The sequence below is a fragment of the Trachymyrmex septentrionalis genome, unplaced genomic scaffold (assembly GCF_001594115.1).
Source record: "Trachymyrmex septentrionalis isolate Tsep2-gDNA-1 unplaced genomic scaffold, Tsep1.0 scaffold13, whole genome shotgun sequence".
NCBI lineage: Eukaryota > Metazoa > Arthropoda > Insecta > Hymenoptera > Formicidae > Trachymyrmex > Trachymyrmex septentrionalis.
Genome location: NW_017304438.1, coordinates 26,367 through 41,824, shown reverse-complemented (window position 1 = coordinate 41,824; position 15,458 = coordinate 26,367). Strand labels below are relative to the sequence as shown.

Sequence of the window (15,458 nt, the reverse complement as noted above, 5' to 3'; positions counted from 1 at the left end):
ACATATATATATATATATATATATATATACATGTATACATATATTATATATACCTAAAGATAGTCAAATTTGCTGAAAATAGATCTTGTAAAATCTTGCTGCAAACCTTGTTAGCAAAAAAGATACAAATTAGCAGCAAGATTTGATATACCAAATAATGTCAGCAATTTTGTCAACAAACAGTTAACAAAATTTGATATCACAAATTTTTATCGATCTAATGTTAATTTGTAAATTATAAAAGTGATTATAAAAGCGTTAGATCTCTCTCTCTCTCTCTCTCTCTCTCTCTCTCTCTCTCTCTCTCTCTCTCTCTCTATTAAATATCTATCATTTTCTTATCTTAACTCAAAAAATTAAGTCTCTTAAAAAAGGAGACAAGCTATCTTTCAACTTGACAGAAAATTATTGACTAATCAAATAAAATTTACAAAAAAATGTAATATTAATATAAACAAATGTCATTTTGTCATTTTCGTTTATATGTTAGTTCACTTTTAATAGAATTAATAGAATAATGTTCATTATTTATACTATAACTTAAAAAATCACGTTTTTTTTCAATTCAGTCACTATTAAAGTAAAGAATTAAGTAATATAATCTTCTACATAAAATCAGGGAATGGAAGAATTACTATTTTGTTATTTTTTATAACAACAATTTGATATAATGATGTTGCAATTTTTTATGACTATAATGATAACTAACTAAAAGCTAAAATTGCGCTAAGGTTGGGAAAGTCACTTTGAAAAGTAATTTGCATCATTACGCGTTTATTTATTGAAAAAAGATTGTAACAAATAACGATGAGTAATGTTACTTTCTTACAAATAACGACTAAAAAGTAACGAGTTACAAATGTGGAGTTAATTTTTTTAATAAGTAATGAGTAATTTTTCCCATTCGTTACAAATAATGATCTAGTGACTTTTCAATCCTGATGTTACTATCATAAAATTCGTCAATGCTAAATTGTTATTATAGAGGAGAGGCCTCTATTATGAGATATTGAGTTCATTTTGGGTAAATGCTAAAAGTCTATGCGCAGAATTAAAAAAAATAATAGGTCATTTTGAAAAGAATTTAATAAGTTTTAAGATAATGTTATATAAAAGATAATGTTAATAAAAGATAATTTCAAATTTCATTTTTTTGTAAATTAAAGAAATGTAAAAAGTGAACAAAATCACAAAGTCAAAAAATTGTACTCCTAATATGAGATGAGAAATCGATAAAACGCAAAATATATCAGTATTGCAACTAAAAAACTTTATTTAACGTTTTTTAAATACAAACAAATACAGCCAGGGTGCGCGAAAAATGAGTATGCGATACATTATACCCAGAACTCAGATAGTTGAAATCAAGCATCGAAATAGGCACTCGATGTTCATTCCGGTTGTTCTTTTTATTATTATACAATATCATTTATATTTTAACAACGATTTTCACTATGATATGGGAGTATGGGTTATTTCATATCAAAAATATCCTGGGTATCTCATATTACGATTTCCACGCCTTACAGTTTTGCGTTCATCAAATCTAATTTCTGTAATTAAGCAATTCAACATATCCCGTATTTTTCTATTAGTACGACTTTATTCTATCATTACATGAAGAATTTATTGCCAAATATCTATTTATTAATTAATAAAAAATATTTAAAGGTTCATCTCAATGAAACTTGAAGATATCCAAATTCTAAAATCTTTTTTTACGATGATTACAGGCATGATCTAATAACGAATTTTCTACTAAACAGTTTTCAACCCAAGAGCAATAAATTTATGACGGAACCAATAGATAGCGTCAATTAGTTTAGCAGAAACGCCGCTATTTCATATTAAGCGCCTATTTCATAATAAGAGACTTTCCTCTAATACTATAGAGTATAATAGTAGAGTATAGTAGAGCAATGATAAGGAATAAATATAAATAGAACACAAAAAGTATAAATACTTTGTACAATAAATACTTTATACAATTCTTAAAAGTAAATTGTAGAAATATTTCTTTCAGCAAAATTGATAATATCCCAGACAGCACACAATATTTATAAAATATTTACAAAACATTTATAAATATTTATCAGGCTTATTTTAAATATTTTATAAATATTTTTGTGGTCTTAGATTGCACAGATCACAAACATTCATTATAAATATTATATTAGAAATATTTATTGTAAGTCTTGTAAATGCTATGGAAATATTTAATAAGACATATTTCAAATAAAAGATACTTAACAGAAATATTTAATTATATTTATCATAAATATTACAATAAATATTTAGTCTATCTTTTAATAATATTTCGAATAAAGCTTTATAAAATATGTATAAAATATTTACATAATATTTCAAAAATAGAATAATAATAAATATTTATTATAAATATTCTGTGCTGTCTGAGATATTCAATTATCACATATATTTTGTTCATTTATCTTAAGATTTACAGTTAAAATTTTTTAAAATTATTTTTGTTATCTGTTTATTTACTTCTGTGTTATTTCATTAATAATAAGAAATAAATGTCAATTTAACACAAAATATTCGAATAACACAATTACATTATGTTCAATTAATTCTCGGGTATGTTAAAAATTTAACACAAAAATTTTAGCAAAGTTCGATTTTAACACAAATGCTATTTTGGTTTTTACTGTGCTGTTGTACATATGATCGGTCGAAGAGACACGATGCAACTTCGACCCGCATGCCGCGAGATAAACAATCCTAATGTACGTAATCGGAGCGTCCTTGTAACGCTTGTAGCTGAAAATAAAAGGACATCGATCCCAATGTTATGCAATATTAAGTTCAAAAAATTTTCCTCTTGTTGCAGAAACGCGCGAGCCGTTTCTCTCTCTCTCTCTCTCTCTCTCTCTCTCTCTCTCTCACATAAAGTAATTTATAATGAATATTTATTTAGAAAATTATTTTGAATGCTAATAGAATCATAACCATAATTCTAAACAAGATACATTATTTCGCATAAAGAACTATATCATCAATTATGGTAACTGACAGTATAATAAATTCTACTGCTCGACTATACTCTAATTACTTAATACAAACTGATATAACACAAAAGATAAATCAGAGTCTTCCAACTAGGGCGTGCATTTTACATTATGAATTAAATCCTTCTTTCTTCCTCCGATTAGATTTCTGATCTACAGAAGCGGATCACAATATCATAGTATGGTATTGTGATCTGTTTTTTGAGGTCAGAAACCTAATTGAGCAGTGACGGATTAAGCATTTTATCGCCCCTAGGTATCAATTAGGGTTTAAGTATGTATTTAAAATACTTTTATTTGAAAAACAATATTGGTAAGATAATTATATTTTATGTTTGTTCGGAATATATGAAAATATTTTGTATTTTATATTTCATGGAAATATATAAAAATATTTTATATTTTAAATTTTAGTATCAATAACAAAAAATTATGAAAGCATTTTGTATTTTGTATTTTAAATACTAACATTGATAATCAACTTTATTATATGAATTACAAGATACCAAAAGCTTTTAATCTTTCGATTTTAAATACAAAATACGTAATACTTTTATGTGATCCGCTAAAATAAAAAATACAAAATACGCTGGTATTGCAAATATTGTTTTAAATAAAAGTTTCAAATACATACTCAGCCCCGGCACCAACTAGCCGTCTCCAGGTGGCTTCATTAATTTATAAATTTGGCAAAAGGGAAACTGAATAAAAAAAAATTATTTGTATCCCCACATTAGCTGGTAAAAACATTCAATAATTTTCAATAAGTATAATAATATAAATATAATACATTTTTAATATATGTATATTTAAAATGTTGTTTCTGGTAAAATATATTCGATGTAACTTGTGTAAAAACGTTAAATTAACAAATTAATAATTCATACCAACTGTGAAAATTTTCTATCTTGAAAAGTTTACCGCCTCCTCAAATTTGTCGTCCTACACAAGTGTTGTTTGCCTATACGTCACTATAAGGGGGGGGGGGGGAAGGAAGAGAGATTTCATAACATAAAAGGCACACCGTGCCCGAGTTGGAAGGCTTTGAGTTGAATCTTTGATACTTGTAAGACTACGAATACTTGTGTACGCTTCATTTTCTAAGTTAAATGGGATGAATATACCCCTCCTTATTATAAAAGACTTATACTAGATGATTAAGATCAGGTTCAGATGCATTTATTTTATAGGCTGTTTAATGTTTCTTTTTCTATACACTTCAAACTACCTCAAATATTATTTAAAAAATTCGAACTTAGGCCAGATAAGATTTCGCGAGATACGAATACACAGGATAATGCATCGATCTTATCTTTGTACCATATAGAGTTCTATGAAAAATCGAAAAATCATTTACATCTGCAACTAAAATTTGAAATAATTCCTCGAAGTATTCGAAATGCTCCGTTCCTAGACACTTTCAAGCACATATTTCGTGATTACTTAACAGCACTTTTTAATTTGGCTTCATTTCATATTGTGAAACACATTAATTTATCATTCAACACGTTAAAAAGCATTTTTTCCTAATCTATACACACATTTACAAAATACATGTACTCATACACTTCACGTATTTTATTTTATTCCTTTATTCCTCTCTATATAATTTTTTATTTGTTATTGACTTTTACTGTTATATTTTTTTCTTCATATTTACTTAATGTAATTTAGCTCTTGAGGAACTTGAAGAGACATGATGCTATATAATAAAAAATAATTCTATTCTATTCTTTCTCTTTTTCTCCACTTCTCTCTCTTTCATAGGCGAATAGGGATGGAGCAATGAAAGAATCTAGAATTTTGTTAAGTTTAGTCCTGCATTCCTCTTTTGATTTTCTAATCATCAGTGGAATGAGTGAAAGTAAACGTTACGGAACGTCATCAATTTCATGGTAAAGTGAAAAATTCGACGTTCAGTAGAATTCGAGGAACAGTGTGTGATTATAAGTGGGTTGCTCAAGAGAACGATGACATTTAGTAGAATGTTTATTCTGCATTGTTGAAAGTTTGTTCGCAGATAGAATTATTCCTTTAGATTTAAAATTACAATCGAATCAATGTAAGTGCTTAAACATAGTATTTGGCAACGTCAATGTATCAAAATTGTATAAACTAATTGTAAATGCTGACTTTTGCTGAACGTGACTATAAATATTCTCACCATCCCTACCTCTGGCCGGTATTCATAGCCGATTTTTTTTATATTTAAAACATTTTATATTTGTGATGTCTTACTACAGTCTTGAGATGTCATGAATCAATCAGAGAGTCGTATTGGCATCTTTTAAGACATTACTTAGAAGACGGTCTTGAAAGAAAAGTGGACTATGAATATGGACTTCCGAGTCATCGAGAAACAAGCTATCGTCCTACCGCGGCCGTATTTCTCTTCGATGTATCCAGGCAGCATGAATCAGTGAACGAAAGAAGAAAGGCACACTTTCACGCCGAGTGACTTTCACCGTCGATAAGAGAAGGCCGCCGCTCTGAAACTAGTTCCGAAAAATCTTAATACTTCTACGCGCCCGGTTGGGACACGTAATTTTATAATTTTTGTTTTTTTATATGAAGCACCGCGATATACCACTCTCGATCTCGTTCTCTCAAAGCCCTCGAGGATCAAAGAAAACGCGTACATGCGAGTTTACATTTATCTTCAAAAACATTCTTCTTTTACAATTGGGTCACGTGTTTGTGATCCCCAGATTAGAGTTCTTAAAATTCTCTTTTCATAATAATGAATTGAATTCAAGGAACCAAAACTATAGATAAGTCGTAAAGATTCCGCCTAATAAACGATAATCTCAGGATCATTTAGAAACATTCCCCAAGGCATATATTTTTCATTTAAAGTGTCAAAAGATTTAATTGTTTAACATGCTTGACTGTAACCGAGCATCTTATTAATATTAAGGTGATTGTATTGCACAGGAGCGGCTTGTAGAGGGGCAATCGCCCGAAGCGCCAGCGCATGAGGGCACCGTTCGGTGGTGAAAAAAACAATTACTGTTCAAAAATTGCTACAAATCACAATTTTTTAAAAAATTGCAATTTGCAGCAATTTTTGAACAGTAATTTAAATTTTATTTTCCCACTGTACGTTAGTCTGCATTTGAGAAAGAGTTGATAAGCAAAGTGGATATTAGTGAAGTAGTAAAGTAATTTTATAAAATTTTATAATTAATATTTGCCTGGTTACCCCCCATTTTCTTCGGTTTAGGAGATTTGTATTCTATTTATCTATAGTCTTTTAGTTTTTGAGCGAATTTCTAAACTGCTTTTGCGCTGTAATTAAAAATGTACTGTCGCTCCTTATTTAGTACAGAAAACTCCTTGTCTAGCACATGTTAAAAGTACTAATTTCAAATGCAATTATTTTTTGGTTATTCCCTCTCAAAATGATACGTATAGAGAATATCATTATCTTCAAATAGTAAAAGTTAATAGTAAAAAGTTTCAAACAAATCTTAAGAAAAGTTATTTTGCGATACAACCACCTTAATTATACTCGTAAGAGACAGTTACAAAGACCGGTATTCTTATCGCTAAAATTTCTCTAGTCCAAGTTGTGCATCTTTAATTTCACATTTAGTAAACACATTCGATCGTGCTTTTTATAATAAAAACAGATACATTTCATATGTCAAGCGCGTATTTATTGAGATTATATATCTTTTTTTATTTTAAAAACAAGTTCAAAAGTGTCCTAGCGTGCATTTTCACATTATACAATATAATGTGCTTGACATATGATAAATGTATTTGTTCTTATTATAAAAACACTAGTGTGTTTAATAAACGAGGACACACGTGTGTTATGTTACAGTACATTTCCGATAACAAACGACTATACGAAGGACTTCGTAATTGTCATGAATAATTTTGGCCGCTACTGTAATTATATTATTGCGCCGCGCACTAGAATTTCCCCTGAATCGAGTATAAAGTCCGTCACGGATTGTGAAGACAGAATAAGATCCTTGTCCAGCTGCCCCCCTCTCCCTCCACATCGAAAAAAACGAATAGCTCAGAATTAAGAACAATTTATGAGTTTTCAAACCTCGCGAAAAAATTTTTTCTCATCCCGATTAGCAAGAATCTTAATTTAAAGGTGGAGAAGAGGGGCTGAGTGAACGTCCACTCAGCCACTCACACCTTTCCTAGCAAGCTGCGTCATTTTGTCGTCATTTTGATGTCAAATGACGTCATTTTGACGTCAGCTGGTTACCAGAGTTAAAATTAACAATAGGAAATCACTCGCAGGCTTAGAATTAGGAGCTCTTTATGAGCTCTTAAATCAGTGTTCTTTCAGTTCTTTTGATATTTTAGCTCTATCCCTTATCCCAAAATAACCTCAAAGCTAATTTACACTCAAAAGGTAAGTTATTAAAAATAGCACTACATCTAAAATTTCATTAATGAATATGATTCTGGCATAAATCCGATACAAAATTAAATCCCCAATTTTTAAGCTGCAACTCCTTAGCAGAAAAACCCTGCATTTTTCATGCAGGAGAGAACTAAAATAGAAAAAAAGAGAACTACTCCGCGAATAAAGCTCTATATTACTAAAGTAGCGCATTTCTTTTATCTTGCCGACAGCCTTCCTATTGGCTATTTCACCGCTATCTTAGATCTAGATGTCTGTAGTCCAATAAGCGCTTCGTATTTATTGATACATATTGATATTATTGGTACATATTGGTACAGGATAAGGTTAGTAGGTCCAATATGATGGACTAATGCGCTACTTTAAGTGATATAGAGCTTTACTCCGCGACTATTTCTCTCTCTTTCTATCAAGTCTCCAGCTCCTCTCGTACGAATGCTCCATTTATTTTTAAGTCCATGAGACCCCCGTACTGTCCGCATCGGATAGTGAGATACGCCACCCTAATTATAGCATTGAAAGTATGTGTACTTATTTATATAGCGCATTTATATTTTTATTATTTTATGTAAAAAAAATATCATGAATTTAATAATAAGAAATAATAGAAATAATTATTTTAAGAAATAACTATTTTCCTTTAATTCATAAAATAAAATATAAATTCATAAAGCATTAGGAATCAGCGCTAGTACTGATTTGCGCAACTATAAACCAATGATAAAAATATATATAAATAAAATTTCATTCCTTCTGGACGTTTCGGCTTCAAATAGAATTGTTTATTGTTTTTTATTTGACCGTCATGTACTCTATGATTTTGTAATCAATATACTTAATTGTCGCATTTTGAACATCTAACTTATGGTACATGACAAATTCTTTGTCGACCAACTTTTTAAATTTAATGTCTGACTAAAGTGCAATATTCATTGTGTTCTTTATATTCTTCGTATTATTAATTGATGAACTATTGTTAAATGCGGATTGCTTGGTTCTATGAAATGAGCAATTTTTTAAGATCACAAATTCCATCTGGTTTCTATACAAGAAAAATACTTCTTTTGATTTAGCGTTGAGATGGTCAATCCACCATCACTGTAAAACTGCAGTGTCACAACATTGATTAATTGAGAATAGTCGCTTCTCATTACATGGCCCATGCAGTCTGCATTTAGAAAAAACATGAAATGTTTTACGATTCACTAAACAATGATTGTTCCATATCGGTAATTATACCTGGTAAAAAATTTTTCATGATGAATATGTATAAATATATATAAACATACATATAAATATGCAAAAGTAATTTTACAAAAGAAAAAAGGATGTATGAACATGTATCGACACATTTCATATATAATTATACATGTTTATGAATATTTATGCGTGTTTATGTATGTTTATTTATATTTATACATATTATATATCATGTATAAAAAATTTTTTACCGGGATTTATATATGTATATGCTGAAGATGGCTCAAAACGTCCAGAAGAAATTAAATTAAATTTATATATATTTTCATTGATTTATAGTTGCGCATTAGTACTAGCACTGACTTCTAATGCCTCGTGAATCTGTGTCTTATTCCATAAATTTAATAATGTATTACCGAAATATTTATGTTAATAATCGTAAATTTTTATTAATTGTTGATAATGTCATCGTTCTTTAATTATCCCCGGATCCTCGGGGCTCTATTAATAATCATGAAAATTTGCCCAGGATTGACCATCTTCAATAGTATCTTGTCAGAGGTAATATTAAATTATTAAGTACAAATATTTTGATCTATTTTTATAATAAATTCGTTATACGGATAAACAGAAATAGTTTCTTTATAAAACTGTCATTGTATATTAGTAACAATTTTATTATTTTTAAAGGCATGAAGTTCGTGGAAACACTTTCACACCGATCATCTTGCTATCTCTGAGTATGCAAAATTCTAGCCCTGTCATTCATAACCTTTAAATTTTTCCCATTTTAAAACTATTATAGCCTCGACATTTTCGTATTCGACTTTTCATCTTGAAACGTTCCAAAGAATCTGTCTTAAAAATATTTATTATCAGTGATGGGACACCCTATATAACGTAACATAATAAAATATCTATTTAATTTTACATATATATATAATTTATATCTTTAAATTAATAATATTATGTAATATTATAAAATAATAATATATTGTTAATTATATTATTGATTATATAAATATATGTAATTCATGTAATAATTTACGTAATATCCATGTTTCAGACTTATGTATAATATGGAGTCTATTTGCTAGTTCTGTCTCATACACCGAAGAAGTCGTGCATTATCGCACTTACCGTAAGTAACTTTTGCTTTGACAAAAGTATCCTTGTTGATGTAAATATATTATATTATATTTACGGCAGAAACGTCATTATGTGACAATTCGGTGAGGATAAATTATTTGGACTCGCGCCATCATCGTTGCCATCTTAACTTACAAAAATAAAGATCAATTCATAAGTCAAGTATAAGGGGAAAATGAAAGAAGAAAATGAAAGTTCTAAGAAACATAAATTGAAACAACGGAATGTTAAAATAGATGTTTATACTCCTTAAAACGCTTCTTTTACGTTTTGTTTTCCCCTTTTACACTTTTTCAAAGTCTCGTTTACGCTTTTGTCCCAATTCTTATATCCGATTTCTGCTTCAATCTTTATATATTATATATTTTTGCCAAGATATTCAAATCTATCTAATACATTTCAAAATATTCGTGATTAAAATTAACACAAATGAAAAAAAGTTGTTAAAGTTACAGTAATTGCAATAACATAGTGCAATGAATTTTTATCAACTTGTTTCTTAACAATTCAATTTGTTTCTCAACAAATAATGTTCCTTATAAGGATTTTTATCTCGCTTTTTACACAAATACTTTCCAAAAACTTTTCATCATATTTTATTAAGATCATGATCCTCTGAGATCATATAACTTTCGATATATTTTATTCGTTGGTTATTATCCGTTAAAAAGTTATTAACAAAATAATTATCAGGAAAATACCAATCAGGGAACTCCGTTTCGATGACCTTGACATACATTGTCAAGATCATGACCCTGAGTAATCTCCAATCTAATCAGTTTAATCGTCACTCGTTACTCATTAAAAAGTTAAAAACAAAAAAGTTTAAGAAATAACGTCATAGTATAAGTACATACAGTATAGATACTAAACTTTTTATGTGTCTCCAACTTTTAATGCGTATGCGTCGATTTCCAATCAGGAATATGGTTGCCTTCAATAAGTTGAAATTGCAGGTTAGGTTAGATTAGCTGGATCACCTTCTTATAAAATATAATTAACCCTTTCGCCGACAATATCGTGTGAGACTCGTGGTAAGGAAATCGGGGCAAACATGAGTATCACGGATGAGAGCCGTAGTACGTCGTTCGTACAAAGCTTCATTTTTTTAATTTGTAAGAAAAAAGTACGATAAAGAGTTAATAAAATTAAGTTTACTAAAAAATTAAATCAAATTTTTTCGGAGACGCTATTATGTAGATTGTTATATTTGTATACGTTAAAGCATTCTCGTAATAAAGTATGCATTTGTGTGTGCGTGCGTGTGTGCGTGTGCGCGCGCGCGTGTGTGTGTGTGCGTGTGTGCGTGCGCGTGCGCGCGCGCGTATATTATTAAATTATAACTTCACATTTAATTACAATTTTCATATATTATTTAATCAATTATTATTTTTAATTTACTTATTACTGTTTAATATTATTATTATTATTAATGTGAATATATTATATTTATATAATGAGTTAACATTATATTATTATATAATTCTGGTTTAAAAATATACTAGCTATGAAGAAATTTCATGACACGACCGAATTATATCTTTTTTTTTTTAGAAAAATCATTCTGTAGCTTTATTAAAACTCAAATTTATAAGCGCCTTTCCAACCCACAACATGGCGGCGAATCATGTGACCTGGGACCCACTATATTAAAAGTATGGGCCGACACTCAGTATCTATACTGTATGTACTTATACTTGGCCGCAGCACAGACTCTTGCATAATGCATAATGCATAAGAGAATCAATCAATCGAAATTCTTCTTTTCCGGAATAGGAGGAAAGGAAAGATTCTAATTAGTTGATTCGCTTATGCGTTATGCGTTATGCAAAAATCTATGCTATGGCCTTACACGCATTCTACAATAAGCCATTAGTCATAAATCAGAAGTTAAAAGTTGGAAATTTACGACTATAATTGGTCAATTTCCAACTTCTAACTTCTGATTTATGACTAATGGCTTATTGTAGAATGCGTGTTATGACTCTGTGTTGACGGTAGCGACATAGAATCAGACGGCGGTCTGGCGAAACCGGTAGCCACACACTTAAACACAAGACCGTGCTATGTGCTCGCCTCAGCGTATCGAGAGTGAATGAGACAGCAAACTCTTTCTCACACTAGTCACTTGTTTCAAGTAACCAAAAATGCTTTCTCGGCAAGTAAATTACTTATTAATTATTTATTTACATATGTCATATTTGCATTTGCAATTAAATTCACAAAACAAATTTTATAGTGATAATTCCGTACATTTAATTATCCAATTAGACACTTTTTACAGTATATTAAATAAACATAGTTCATGTGACTTAAATTTGTTAATGAGATATGCACTCCATACTCAAACGTGATTTTGTAGTAATAAACCAAAAAAATAAAAATTCAAGAAAAGAAAAATTTCATAGTTACAATTACTTTGCAAAATATTTGGTTAAGGTATTTGTTTATATCTCGTCGAGCTACCCCAAATTAAAAAAAAAATCATGTTTCTACGTCAATTTATTGCTGAGAAAATGTAAATTTAGCAAATTTTAACGCATGAAATCAGATACGCGCGAGTCGCTGAGCGGCCCAATCTTCTCCAATCCGCCCAGCGCGCTGCAATCCTCGCGTTCCTCAACTTTCCAATGATTTAAAACAAACTTTTTCGATAGCAAAAAATTCGAAAATTTTTTAACAGCAAATTCAATTTTTTCTTGACAAATTGGTGACTGACGGAACTTTTAATCTTAAAAATTAGCATTGCATCTTTTATATTAAATTTATACGTCACCTATTTTAATTTTACACTGAGGAAGACTCAATCGAAAGGATTGAAACGTTTGTCAATTTTTCTTAAGAATAAAGTATAGGCTTTCACACACGCCTAACCTGTATTGGCTCACATTGGCTGATTTACATCTATCCTTGGATTTAAAAATTAGAGTCACAATGATTTTTTGAAAAAAAAAAAATTGTTATTTCGGCTCCTAATAATCGGAGGGTAACCTTTTTTCTTAAATTCGTAGAAAAGTGTCAACTGTCAAATGCTTCACACGGCTATTTAATATGATGCATATTAACAGAATTATTCCATTTTTTTATACAAAAATAAGACTTTTCGAAGTTATTTTATACAATAGTTTAACTGCAAAGAAATCGTTTTATTATTAAACATACGTAATAGTGCAACTTTTGAAGAAGAAAAATCATTCCTGTAAATTGCTGTGCAACTGCACATAAAAATGAAGAAATTAAGTTTTCCGCAGATAAATTTTTAATGAACAAATTCTTCTTGCAAAAACTAATAAACATTTCAGATTCGTTCAGGGCTAAGATTTGTTCGTCGAGGGCTACACTTTACGAAAATTTCAAAAACGTGTTGCGTTTAAATTTCAATGAATAGAGAGCGAGTGAAAAAAAGCCTTTTTTGGTATTTTTTAATTTTTTTTTACTTAATTAATAGATTGATTTTCCGCACGTTCCACATCTCATTTTGTAGATATCTCGAATACTTACATTTTTCGTACCGAACTTTTTTTCATACAATCAATATTTTTCATTTTATAAGCGAGAAACGTGCTTTTTGCAACTATTCAATTTTTTTCGCATATTTTTTTCACAAGTATTGAGTCTCAAATATACACATTTCTTTTCTGATGGCTTTTTAAAGATTTTCGTGAAGAGAAATGCTGGTTTATAATTTTTTTCCAGTAAAATTCTACTTCTACTGAACTATTCTTGCTACTCGAGTTTATGAAAGAGATATATAACGCGCATGAAAAATCGTAAACAATTAAATATCTCGTTAACTGTTGCATTTTAACATGATTTATACTATTCTGGATTAATGGAAGATATACTATTACGACAATTTATTAAAACTTATATGTTATTTAGAATGATCCTCGTCCCTTATTGATATCGTGGGCCGCTGAACGGCCGAGATTATTGAGAAGACATTTCCGGTTACTTGAAATAAGCTACTAACACAGTATAAAATTTAGAGGAAAGTATTACGTGTATTGTCCATTTGGTGAAATGCTGTGTGAGAAATCTCGAAAGATTGGTCTAATTTTTTGTGAAAAAGTGATAAAGTGAAAAAGTGAACAAAAAGTAACATAGAAAATCGAGTAAAAAGGATTTCTTTTTATTTGTTGTATTTAAAATTTATTTTTTGGACATACATGTATATAAATTTCTTATATATCTCTCAGCTTTCTCGTAACATTTTCATAGATATATAATTACATAATATTTCTTTATACAAAAATATACATTGTTAAGTTAATTTATATAATATTTTTCTTAATATTTTTCTACATTTTCTCTTTATTTTTCAATATGTTTACAATTTATTTTTATTAAATTTCATTAAGTTCAGATTATTTCATTGTAATAGTAGGTTTATTCGCTTGTATACATTGCATGCTCTAATATACTCCTATAACAGCTCTTACTCACTCCAATGCATTTGTGGAGTGCGACGCGAAATCTAGTGAGTTTTGACAGAATGAAAAAAGGATGAAAAGAGAAAGAAGTTTAGGTGGTAACCATGGCAACGCTAGTTAACTTGCTTATTTTACACATGCGTACTCCATTTTGGCCAACACACATCAAAGGTACCGACAGGGAGTTGCGCTACTGTATGTATTGTGCTACTGTGAAAAAGAACTCACTGTATCGTTCACTCTCGGCGTACCAATGGCGAGAACACATGGGCTCGTGCTTAAATGTATGACTACCGGTTTCGCCAGATTGCCATCTGATTCTGTGTCGCTACCATCAACGCAGAGTTCTTGGCTGAGTAGTTAGGAGTCTTAAGCCTATTCTACAATGTACTTTTTGTTTCCTGTTTCTTGCTTTTTACCTCTTACTATTTCCCCTTTGCAATCGTTTTATCGACAATTGTATTTCTTGCTACGTATTTCTTGTTTCTTTCAAAATTCGTTAACTTTTATCTCAGGCGACATAAAACAAAAAACCGGATAAGAAGCAAAAAGACAAGATGTAAAAAATAATAAAAAGCAAGAAACAAAAAACAAAAAGCACATCGTAGAATAGGCTTTAAGAATAAAAAATCTTGTAACATAGTAAATATTTATAATCAACAAATAAGAATTCCACAATTCTAAAAATTTCGCGGAAATACATTGCTTATAGCGATAAAGATAAGATCATGAGGATCAAAAATTGCAAAATGCTTCTGCTTCGCTGTTTGAAATCTTTTCACGTATTTTTTTTTCTTATTACAATGATTCGATTTTTAATTCACACGAGATAAAAATCGCGCAGCGTACGGATACAAAAACTTGTACGTCTCGCCGATGAGAGGATGGCACTCCTGGGATACCTCTCCTGGACCGAGCAGATCAGACAAGCCGATATATGCCCGCAGGGACACGCAAAGTCCATATACGCACTTGATGAAGATAGAACACGAGCATAGTGATCCTCTGGCAACCATCAGCGAGACCCTAGGCGCCTTGAACACCGTGGGCAACTATATCGTTAATATGACGAGAGGCGTTGAAATCTCGAATTATCCGCCGAAGGAATTGCCTTCAGCATTGTACACCATCTCCAAAAATATTTTGGGTAATATGGAAAAAATTAATATGTTAATTAGTTGATAAACTAGTATATTAAATTATTAAATTAATAAATTATTATAATAAGAAATGGATAATTACTTTTTAAATTAA

At 29.9% G+C, this 15,458-nt stretch overlaps 1 protein-coding gene across 1 annotated transcript in view; it reads left to right on the top strand.

Annotated features, from left to right (window-relative positions):
* LOC108756827 (proclotting enzyme-like) overlaps positions 1–15,458 on the top strand; it is a 32,289-nt gene that overhangs the window by 6,832 nt on the left and 9,999 nt on the right. The window contains exons 2-3 of the mRNA XM_018500910.1: positions 9,689–9,763; positions 15,049–15,351. Coding sequence (XP_018356412.1) covers positions 9,689–9,763; positions 15,049–15,351 — 378 coding nt within the window. The remainder of the gene's footprint in view (positions 1–9,688; positions 9,764–15,048; positions 15,352–15,458) is intronic.